At 41.1% G+C, this 12200-nt stretch overlaps 1 protein-coding gene across 1 annotated transcript; it reads left to right on the top strand.

Moving 5' to 3' along the window:
- Nucleotides 1-301: 301 nt before the first annotated feature.
- Nucleotides 302-2159, top strand: EID1 (F-box family protein). The gene has a single exon (XM_086775333.1). The coding sequence runs from the start codon at nt 382-384 to the stop codon at nt 1891-1893; it is 1512 nt and encodes a 503-aa protein (XP_086631459.1). The 5' UTR covers nt 302-381; the 3' UTR covers nt 1894-2159.
- The last annotated feature ends 10041 nt before the right edge of the window (nt 2160-12200 follow it).

Below are 12200 nucleotides of genomic sequence, written 5' to 3'. Positions count from 1 at the left end.
CATCACAAAGTGCGCGATTTTCCAGTCTCCTCCACACTACAACGAAGGTGTATTCATAAGGTGCATCGTTGTTTAATTAATTAATATATCCAGAGAGACTTTTGGTGCCTTATATTATTCTCTTGGCTAGAAATGAGAAAATTTGGGTATTTACCTTTGCAGGTTTTTGCTTCAAAACTTTGCAAAAATTTAAAATAAAAAACCACTAACGGACAAAGGTAAGTTTGTCAGTTTCACCCCAAAAAAAAAAAAAACACTACCACAAGTTCTCGCCAATGCTGAGGCCCCACTTTGTCCCGGCCCGCCCCTGTATCGCTCAATCCCTGCACCCTTTCCCATCTTCCCTTTATATGCTCTTTGAGCTTTGCACCGTCTCAAACCATGCCTCTCAGCATGAGCAGCAGCTGCATCGCAGAAACGCTCTTGTTCAGCGCAGTCCCCGACGAGATCCTTGTGAATATTTTGTGCAGGCTCGATGAGGACCCCCGCGATTTGGCCCGCCTTGCCTGCGTCTGCACCCGCTTCTGCGAAGTCATAAAAAACGTCTGCTGGAAATTCAGGTGTGAGCAAACCCTACCCGTCCTTGTTGCAGAGCTTGTCCAGTCCCATGCCCAGGCCTGCGCTGAGCCCCCTGGAGGCTGGGGCTCCCTCCAGAAGCTTCTTGTCTGCTGCCCTGGTCTTTGGCACGCTGGTGTCCTCTTGGAACATTGGGACTTTGGGCTTGACAGAGAACTTGGTTGGTTTGATGATTTGGGCTTCCCTGATAGAGTCGCCTCTGTAGAGGATGCTTTTGTTGAGCTGGGTAGCTCCCATATCCGTGGAATCCTTGAGAAAGAGAGTTCTGGCTTGTATGAGAGAAATGAGGCGAATAAAGCTTTGACATCAGTGGGGTGCAGTTCACATGGTTCAGATGATGTTTGCCGTAAAGAAGATGCTGTTGCAGCACATGTCCATGTCGATATCAGTAAAGAAGATGCCATTGAAGCACATAACCATGGGAATGATGCAGACAAAGATGGGCATGAGCACAACAAAGAATGTAATATTGCATTACACAACCACTGCCATGGGTCAGAAACTACTGAATATGCTTCCATCAAAGCAGGTACCATTGTGGTACACAAAAGCTTCCATGGGTCTGAAGTGATGGGGCATGAGTGCGATCCAGAAGGTGCCGTTCAACCACTCAACCACTGTCATGGATCAGAAATATTGGGAACTGAATGCCTCAAAGAAGGTGCCGCGGTTGCAGCGCACAACGTAACCAAGCAAATTTGTGAACTAAATCATTTGCAGTCGCTGCCTACTCTTGCAAGCAGTGATGCCCTGAGTTCATTGAATTTAGTGATTGACCCTGTACAAAACAAAAGTAGCTTTGACTTCCTTGATACATGGGCAAAGAAAAATCATAGAGTACCTACGCGTGCCACAGAAGGAGAAAAGAGGAAGAGAGAACAGATGCAAAAGGTTGGTAAGCGACATAGGAAATGCCACCATGAGCACTCCCATGTAGCAAGTGGATCTTGGAATCTATCTAGGGAACAGGGAAACAAACTTCTTGCAAACAGATTCAGGACAGACAGTCTATACATCTGTGATTGGCCAGGCTGCATACATCCAGGAGACAAAAGGAAGTACAAGCTTTTTCGTGGTGTCTTCAAGAACTTCAAAAACTCACATGTGTGGAGAAACCTCAAGGATACGCAGGCAAAAGCCACAAATGTGGGATGTGCCTTCTGTGTTTGCAAGTCTACTTGGGACATGGTCACAACCTTCTGCTTAAAGAGGTCCATTGAGTACCATGATGATGGTGAGCCTGTTGTGAGGGCCTATGTATGTGAGAATGGCCATGTTGCAGGAGCGTGGACAGATCGGCCCATGTACAACCTGTAGTCCTGGTAATGGACCGTCAGCATCACCAGCAAGTGTTTGTAGCATTTGGTACTTTCCCTTGATGCCAGTTTTTCAAGGGCTTTGAGGTGTCATATGGTGCCCAAGCTCCTCTTGCACGATGCTATACTACCCAACAAATTCTCTTTGTTATTCGAATATTGTTGTAGAGAAAAATATCAAAAAATTTCTCATGTGTAACTCTATGCCTACTATGACCTTGATATGATGCAAAGGGTTTTAGTAGGTTGATTTGTTACATAATAAAACTACTACACCATATGGCTTTTAAATCGCATTTTGTGTTTTTTAAAGGAGGTGGGCATGTACCTTGCAGGTCTTCCTCAGATTTTCTTTGTGCTGCTTCCCTGCCCCAATACACTAAACAAGCCCATAGAAATTTAATACTGAAGCATTGGTATTGTGATGCCATCTTACTGTTACCAAATTTTATTTGTTTCTTGTGGTCTGTAGAAATAGACAGCTTAACTACTTCTTTTGCCTTGCGCTATTGAAGGATTTACTTCTTCATCATCTTTATGGATATGTCCAATTCTCCTATGTTGTAAACATCTCCTTCTCTTCATAAGGTGTGGCAGTAGTTTGATGTCTGGTTGGATATGCAAGGGTTTGGATGCCTTGGTATTATAATCTTAGCATTATAGAGAATGTTCTCACATATGCAAGAGCAGGCAATAGTACGAGAGTCATCCAAACTTAAGCTCCGAGCTACTTTGTTAGAGTTGGAAGAGATGCAGATTAGAAGGCTACATTCATGCATGATCCCAATCATAATATCCATTGAGGTGAATGGGGTTTGCCCTCTAAACACACTTTGCAATGACTTTGAGTTAGCCTAATTTTGTACTATGTATTAAGAGCTACTCTACAGAGGCACAGCTACAGCAGGAGTCATAACTTGTAAAGGGCAAAGAGGCAGTGTTAGGCAGCAATGGTAATAAGGCAACAGATCAAAAACCATAAGTCAAGTAGCAGAGGATGCCACTTCAGACCTTGTAACTCGATGGCCTTGCTTGCATTCCTGGGCTCTTAGGTGAGCTTTCACATAAGGTATGCAAGCAGTCCACATATGAATGGGACATTTTGGCTGCCTCTCTAGATATGGAGTTTTTTAAAAGTAGCGCCTTGCTGGAAACTGATATTTTTTTAAGAACTCAGAGGCTCCATAAGTATACACTGAAGATTAGTTGGGATCATCTCACTCTAGATAGAGCTACGATTTTATTGGTTCTTAACTGCATTCAAGGGTGGTTTAATCTGCCCCACAGTTTGTTTACCCAAGAGAGGTCTACTGAACACTAGCTGGAGTTTCAGCTGAGAGGCGCATGCCCTTATTGCTGTTGGTACATGGTTTTGAGTTGTATTAAGAATTCTCACTAGTCCCAATCGAGCAATTCTATTGAATTTTGGCCGCTCAACAAGTTTGTCAGGCCACTCGAGAAGTAGGGAAGTAGCCAACACCTCACCAGTCATAGAATTCAATTGCAGCCGCTGATCTGAAGGCTTCTATTTAGTGTATGCCAACACCTCCTTCCATGAGAGTATTAAATGAGAAAGGAGAGGTGAAGCCACCACTCGAACCTGTTGGGAACCATTCACTACATCCCACCATGTACCATCAATCTTGATATTACCATGCACAAGTGCGACCTCTTCTATGAGGGCCTTAGCCATTACCACCCATGCCTCTTGAGATACACACATATCTTGAAATAAAGGATATCATGCTAATCATAATGGATTGTGCCACTTTGAGCCGAACGTGCATAGGCCAACCTTGAGATTTCCAGTACACAAACTTATTATTTATCCTTGCAAAAATCCATGTGTGAATCAACATCAACTCCAATCGGATAACCCAAGTGGCATGTGATGCATCCCCTTTGTATGACCCGCCAATTCCATTCCAAACCAAGCAAATCGCCTTCGGTACAACTTATTAGAGCAAATTTTTGCATATTAATGCATAACCCTGAAGCAAGACCAAAAGCCTACAGCCATAGCTTTCTGAACATTATCTCTTTTTGAGCCTTAAGGAACATGAAAGAATCATCTGCCAATGCCTGGTTGACCATTTGCTCTGCTTGGAAGTGTAAGCCCTAAAACAGCCATAGCCTTTTGAACATTATCTCTTTGAGCCTTAAGGAACATGAAAGAATTATCTGCCAATGCCTGGCCGACCATCTGCTTTGCTCCGGGAAGTGTAAGTCCTACAACTTCACTGTCCTCCACTAGCTTATCCAGTCGAGATAAGATTGGATGTGTAAAAATTACAAACAAGAGAGGGCTAAGTGGGCATCCCTGCCTGACCGATCTCGTCAAATGAATGGGCTCAGCCACCCCACCATTAATGATAAGCCTAGCCAATGCATGTTGGCTAATAGTATAAATCAAAGAAGACATGCGAGTGCCAAATCCCATAGCCTACATAAGCTGTGAAAGAAAAGACCAACTAACATGATCATAAGCCTTTTCAATATCTAGTTGAATCATAACCACCTCTTACCTCGAAGCCCTTGTATAATCAATTCCAATTTGTACATTTAGTATATTATGCCAAACATTTCAACCTTTAATAAATCCATATTGCCTTGGATGAATCAAAGTAGGAAGAAAACACTGCAACCTGTTAACCAAGACTTTTGCAAATATCTTATACATGGCCTCCATCAATGTGATTGGTCTCCATTGGAGTAGATTAACTGGGGATGGAACTTTAGGCAGTAAACATATAAGCCCAATCTTTCAACTCGCAGGCATGATACCTATATTCCACAACTCCTGAAAAATAGAAGTGAGAGGGGCCTTCAACTCATCAACATACTTCGTGAAAATCTCATTGGGGAGCCCATCCCATCCTAGACTTTTTCCTTTAGGAAAATGCTTCAACATAGCTTCCACCTCATCCTCAGAAATATATATTTCCAATTCATTTGTAGAAACATTTGATACCTGGTGAACGAACCAAGTGAAACAAAGACTCTCTAGCTGCAATGACATCAGGAGATATGACCCCCTACGGACCCAACAGATGGCGATAAAAGTCCATACACACATCTGGAACACACGTAGGAGCAAAGAACGTATGTGACTGATAATTAGAATCCATTAGGGTATCCATTTGAGCCATAAGCTTATATCTGACATATCGATTCTTATGCAATGCTGCAACCTGATGGGACAACCAATCAATAGCTATCTCAATGTCAGGGCAAGAACCGTCCTTTTGAACCACCTGGTTCAAATCAACCAATAACGATTTTAGGTTCTGCAACTTCTCTCTAAAATATGATGCATTATGAATCCCATACTAGTGAACAACTTTTGAATATTGAACATACAACACTTCCAAGCTGACACCCCAACAGAGATAACATGGCCTTGAAAGTTTTGTAACACCTGCAACATAAACTAATGGAAAACAGTATGCTCCAAGAAAGTTTGGTTAACCTTAAGAGAGGAGCCTTTTCCAATAATGGCCTATAAGCATCCACAGAATGGTTATGCATCTCCAATACCAAAGGGAAATGATATGACAAAATATGATTATATTCCACCTGCATGGACAATATTCCACCTGCATGGACAATATCTCTGGCAAAAACAAATCATGCTCGCAAATATACATTTGGTCCAAATGAGCTCTTGTACCCACATACTGTAGAGAGGCATATGTAAATCCTCTCTCATGTGGGTCTAGCCACCATGACCACATATCTTGTTTCAAAGCTTGATTGGTAAACATATTCTAGGTGAGCCTGTCTGGCTCATCCATAATAGAGTGAGGTGTAGAAGCATGCTCCGGCAATTCACATACATTAAAATCACCCAACACAAAGCTAGGCTTAGCGTTGCATAAACACAATAAATCATCCCATAAATGACGACGTTGTGTAACACCATTAGGCGCATACAACCCCACAAGCCATAATGTTTCATCCATAAACTCCACTTCCACAACAATGAACTGCCCTCGATATCCTACATAACCAATGATGGCTTAAGTTGAGATTTCATTGCTGCCTAATTAACTATTTATGCATAAATATGAAAATCAAGATTTTTCATGGTTATGATGAGAATTATTCAATTAACCTAGGATAACTAATCCTAGAATATGGTAGGAATTCCTCTTTTCATATTATGCATGAAAATGATTTATGTGTTAATTTTTCAGAAATTTTACCATAGCTCCGCTGCTATTACTGATAATTTTTAATATTTTTAAAAAGCATAAAGTTCAATATTACAATATGATAGAATAACTATCATTTGGATCAATATCCAATTATGGACTTGATTCCTAAGTTTTTCATAATTTAAGTAACATAAAAGCATTAAGAAGCCACTTCTTTGGCCTCTAATTTGACAAGCATAGAGTGTACTTTTAGAATTAAGAATTGCTCCATGAGAAACATCATTTGAATATAGAATAGGTCATAGGAATGACCATTCTTTGGGGAGAGAGAGATATGCTTAAAAAATATTTTAATTTAAGCATAAATGTAAACTTTATATGATTTATCACTAAAATTCATTATAGAGCTTCCTTTGCATTGAAGAATCATTCAATTGAATACTTCTCAAGCTTGAGAGGTGTTGAGAGGTGAAAAACATTTAGAAGAAGAAAAAAATCATAAAGTCACACTTTACCTCTTGTTTTGCTTGATTCTTTAGTCTTAGGAGAGGCCCCCAACCAATCAATTGGTTTAGTATGTTGATGAAGACTCCAAAGAAGGTTGAAGAGAGAGAGAAGCTCCAATCTCTCCAAATTGTAGAGGATTTTTAGAGGATAATAGAAAATATGCTTATTTTGGAGTAATACTGGCATGGTCTAGTTCACAGATGAGAATACAAAAGAATGAGGGTCTATTTATAGGTGAGGGAGGCCACTAACTTAGTCCAACTAAATTCTAGAATTTTCCAGCTTCAGTTTGGCTGAATTTGGATCAGTTTGGCTTCCTTTTTTATTTGGTTTGATCCAGGAGAGAGAAGAGATAAAAATTTCTTAATATTTTTGAAATTAAAACTCTTTCACATGTGTGAAATAGGTGCCTCCTTGAAGGCTCCCCCTTTCCTTACCAAGGTGTCAAAAATGAATGATTTCTCTAAAATATCTCATTTTTTTAGTAATATTTCATAATTTTTAACTATTAAATCTTGTACTCAGTCATCTCTTCAACTTATGTGGGCATTTACTCATTTTAGGTATTTTCTTTTATTCATTGAATTTATCTCATTCCAACAGTTGGATTAATCTTATTGGTCCATATGAACCTTAATTGGACCATAATCCAAAGTTTTCAGAGAAAATCTTGACCCTTAGGCTAAGGTCTTTTAAATCATTTTTAATTAATTCCAATTGCATCTTGGAAAATTTATTTTTATTTTTTGTTTTAGGGAAACATATTTTTGATATTTGTAGAATTTATATATCCAAAAATATCTCAATATTGAATTACCACTCTCTAGAAATTTTTATCTCACTAGGCAAAAACAAGGAAAAATAATATTTCCTTGTATTCAGAAACAGGGAATGATTACAGGGGATTGAAGTAAAGGCTTATTCATTATTCAGGCTGAGGAAGAATCTTACACCCTATCACCTATTGGACAAGGGTTTTACCTATTTCTTATCCATAAGGAAAGGCTAGAGAATGTAGCTTGATTGGGCCTTAGGCTAGGCATAGTAATGGCCTTAGTGTAGGCATAGTAATGGCCGTGTTATTCTCTTTTGATAGAGGCTTGGGTTTGCCTATGGTGAGGTAAGGAATATTTCTTAAGTGCCATTGGGGAGTGCATGCAGGGGATACTAAGATCCTTGTTAGTTGCCTGTTGGGATATGCACATGTGGAATGGGATGTCCTTCGTGTTGAATCCTGGTATGCTTGCCATAATTAGTTAGTCCTCCTTCATTTTTTCCTTTCTCTTATTCAAGGTGTGCATCTAACACTAAAGTGCACTATTGATGAGATGATATGTGGATATGGGGTATCCGTAGAGCTCAGCAGGAACAAAGAGCTCGATCTAATTGCTCTTGTCTAAGTGGTTGTAAAAGTTAAGGAGCTGACACCAAGACAAAAGTTTTAGGAAAAGGAAATGGTGAGAGGAATGAAAGACGGGGGAGGGCTCAAAAGGAGATCATGTTCTAGAAGAAGAGCATGGGGAGGGTGGTGTAGGAAGCATAAGGGACTTTGGAGAGGATTATGGAAAAGGTGGTGGTGGGAATCTCCTTGCTGATGAAGATGTTGTGTTGGAGGAGGTTGAGATAGAAGGTTAGGTGCTACATCTCGAGGAGGTCGGAGGGTGGTTGGGAAGGGATGGTGAGGTCAGGGAAGTCGGTAGCAGCATCCATCAGGTTGTCCCCACCTTCCTCTTTATGGGTAAAGGCGAGCAACCTGCTCTTGTTGGGGCTTAGCCTTTAGCTTTGTAATGTGTTATTCTAGGTGAGCAATGGTTAGGTCCTTTGTATCGATGGCTCTCCAAAAATCCTTACGATTTCTCAGACAAGTGGTTGTGGATGTTGTCTACAAGCTATTGCCAGTTGCATGCCATGGTCTTAGCTCATTGGAGTATTGCACAATAGCCAGGGTGAGTTCCTCCTATGTTTGTGCTATGAATATTTCCCCCCCCCTTTACTTTGGTGTGTAGTACCTCTAGCTCTCATTGAAAGACAAGTGATTTGGGAGCAAGCTTCAAGGGCTTACACTTGGAGCCTATCATAAAGGGAGATGGCAACCCAAGGGATGCACTCTTAGAAAACTTATGATATCATGTGAGTGTACAAGAGGGAAGTTTTTTGAAACGAGGCATAAGCTTATAAGGTAGGGGTAAGGTCATGTATCTAGGTGAATACTAAATCTTAAATTTAAGTCAGGGGGAGGGGGCCTCAGAAGGGGGAGGATAGGGAGGGGTATAGTAACATTAAGGATATGTCATAAGTACTTTTGATGAATGTAAGGTAATGATCTAATGATATCAAGAAATGATTACAACATGCTCCAATAATGATTCAAGTAGGTTGTGGTGATTTACAGTGATGATTTCCTAGTACTTAACATATGCTAGAGAAAAAACATAGATATAAGGAAGGGGGGTGACATAGTCATTTTTAAAGGTATCCTTATAAGCTTAAATAGGGGGGTGTTATCATCTAATGAGCAACAAATATAGGGGGTTTTTTTGAGATTCATGCATGCAGGTGATGTCCCCCTTTATTGTGAGTGAATCCTCTGAGGATGGCAGTGTTCTTTTGAGTCTCCTGGTGGGCAAGGTTCATATGTGCTAGGAAAAGTGCTTGCTGAGCCGTATCCATCTGCACCTTTTGTCACACCATAAATTTGGTCATATGTTCTAGGAAGAGAGCTTGTTGGGCCGTATCCATCTGCACCTTTTGTCACACCATAAATTTGGTCATATGTTCTAGGAAGAGAGCTTGTTGGGCCGTATCCATCTGCTCCTTTTGTCACACCATAAAGTTGGATGAGTTTTTGGATCATAGAGAAGAAGGCAACAAAAAAATATAGGAGGCGGCCTTGAGAGTTGAAGATGTCCTGGTAGAAGCTTTGAGTCGAGGTGATGCCCTTCCTATATCCACTTGTGGGTCTCTATAAGATTCTACACCTGTTAAGAATTGGATGATTCATAGCCATAGGGAAGGATCTTTGGGATGGGTCACTGAATATCATGCCTTGGTCTTCAGGGGCTTGGTGGTGGCCACTCATGCCTGCTCTATTACCGTGCGCGTGGGAGTGCCCACCATCACGTTCGTTTTCAAAAATTGGACAAAGACTTGGTGGTGGAAGTGGTCTCTTCTAGCCTTTTATTCTTTTGGTTTATGAGAGTTTGTAGGGGAGGGCATTACTGGGGTTGCTATTAAGGAGGCCTACTTGGAGTGGCTACACTTTGGTAGCTATAGGGTTTGGGGAGCTCTTTTGCAAAGCATAGTAGAGGAGCCTTAGTGATGACCATGGTGGTGGCTGCTCCAAAGTCGACAGGGCTCGCACAGATGCTATGGAGATCATGATGGAAATGGTCGGCCCAGTTCACTGGGAAAATCTTGCTTGAGGTGGGCAAGGAGGGAGAGGTTGCAAGTGCTATACCTATCCATCCATCGGAATGTCCTCCTTCCATTTGACTATGTCTTTGTTAACTCTCTGTTAATTGGGCCCCTAGTGATGTCCTTGACCATTCCTGAACCACATCAATCGACTATGTGAGGGCAAGGTCAAGTCAACACCTGTAGCATCATGGATTATGCTAGTATTAAGATGGGTTTGATAGGAGGATATGAATCTAAAGAAAGTGCTCAGGTCTGGGCCCCAAGCTTGAAGAGCTGCCAGCCCACCACTCCGAGTCTATGCAGGTGTTCCATGACTTCTTGTCTCTTGATAATCTAGTATGACTCCTGGGTGTGGTAGGTCAGCTTGTGATCCACCTTCTTGTTAGAGTGGATGTAGCATCTCAGAATGAGTTTGCTTGTCTTTGACCCCGGCTTGAAAAACAAAAACAAAAGTGGATATAGCTATGAATCATGTGGCTATACTAGCTTCTCAGAGCAACTCCACTCCTAGTGGGAGGAGAAGTCGCGGTTGTAGGCTACCTATTATTCCAAGAGATTTTGGTTCCTTTGTGGTCTTAATCTTCTTGGTGGGTGCAAGGAGAACAATATTGGAAGAGGTTTCAGAGGTCTTTGGTGCTATTGCCACCATGATGACAGAGAAGGATTCAAAGGATTCGAAGGTAGGGAGGATTCTGGAGCTAGAGAGTGAATAGTAGAAAATAAGAGAGCCCTCTAATTTTTTGTTCATATAGCTTTTGCATGGGAACATAGGTTGGTAATGTATGTTTGTAGACCATTCATGGGAATATGTATTTATAGAACGACATACTTACATTGTAGCTTTGAACATGCAGAGAGCATAGGCACATGCATGTGCAGATGAGAACATGTGTGCGTGCATACGTAGAAACATGCATGCATAGATGTGAATGTGGAAAGCATGTGCAGATGAGGACGTGCATGCGTGCACAGATGTGAACATGGAAACATGCGTGTCTAGATGAGAATGTGCATGCATATATGGAAACGTGCATGGTCATCTTAAACATTTTTTTTTTCCGGAGAATAATGAGTTTCTTAGTTGTGGAATCTCCTTCACAAGTCTCCATCCTACTGCTTTCTTTTGTTTCAACTTTCGTCTTGCTCCATATCTACTTTCGTCTACTATTTTTTTCGCTTTCTTCAACATTTTCATGAGTTTTTTGGTAGGGAAATGGGTGTTCAAGGCCTTTAACTGCATCATAGGTATCTAAGTTTGAGGTGGAAGGAAAATCCTATTCATGATGTGTTTGGAGATAATCATAGGGTTCTGAATTGGTTAATTTTTGCCATACCCTTTGCTAGGGTTGCACATGGGTTTTTTGTGGTGTTAAAAGATTTTGGTTACCATTACCATGCTCCTTAGTATTTTTTATTTTATGAGTGAAGAGGTTGGGGGTAATGTCGGTGTGACTTTAGTGACCTAAATGCTTATGTTATCTTCATAATGCCTTTGGGCTACCAAGAAGAGTTTAAGATACCCACCATCTTTGGGTAGCATTTCTATGTCGGAGCTACCCTATGTGACTTATCAAGGCTGCCCTATGTGACTTGTTGGTTTTGCCTGCACTACCTTGGTGGCCAAAGTTGTTTTTGTCTAGTGTAGTACCCTTGGGATTCTAATAAATCCATTTTGACAAACCATGTTCTTGGTTTAGAGTTGGGGTTTAGTGTTTTTCTATGTGGTTCAGTTGGTGTGGCATGGCTTTGATTGGTTATGCTAGACCTTTCTCTTGGGTACCTAGATTTTTCTTTGCCCTTCATTGACCTTGTGCTTGGAGAATTACTTTTGGTACCCATCATTTATCACACTTATCATGGAAACATTGGTGTTGTTGGGGAGTAATGGGTGGTCCTAATTCTGCAAGGTTGGAAATATTAGCAGTGTTGGTGTTAGTTGAGTTAGTTTTTGCAGAGGCCACTTGTGTCAAGAGTGTAGGGTTAGTTTTTGGAGAGGGCACTTGTGTCAATGATAAAGGTTGATCCTACTTAGAGGAGGATTTGAATGGAGCTTGGTCACTTGCCCCTACAGTCAATTAAAGAATATTAGCAGTGTTGGTGTTAGTTGGGTTAGTTTTTGGAGAGGCCACTTGTGTCGAGGAGGGTGTAGTTGGGTTAGTCTTTGAAGAGGCCACCAATGTTGATGAAAAATGTTGATCCTACTTAGAGGAGGCTTTTGATGGAGCTT

The sequence above is a fragment of the Cibotium barometz genome, chromosome 3, assembly GCF_041138505.1.
Source record: "Cibotium barometz isolate CiBa-2024 chromosome 3, ASM4113850v1, whole genome shotgun sequence".
Taxonomy (NCBI): domain Eukaryota; kingdom Viridiplantae; phylum Streptophyta; class Polypodiopsida; order Cyatheales; family Cibotiaceae; genus Cibotium; species Cibotium barometz.
The sequence above is the reverse complement of the archived record's forward strand: the minus strand, read 5'-3'. Positions and strand labels throughout refer to the sequence as shown.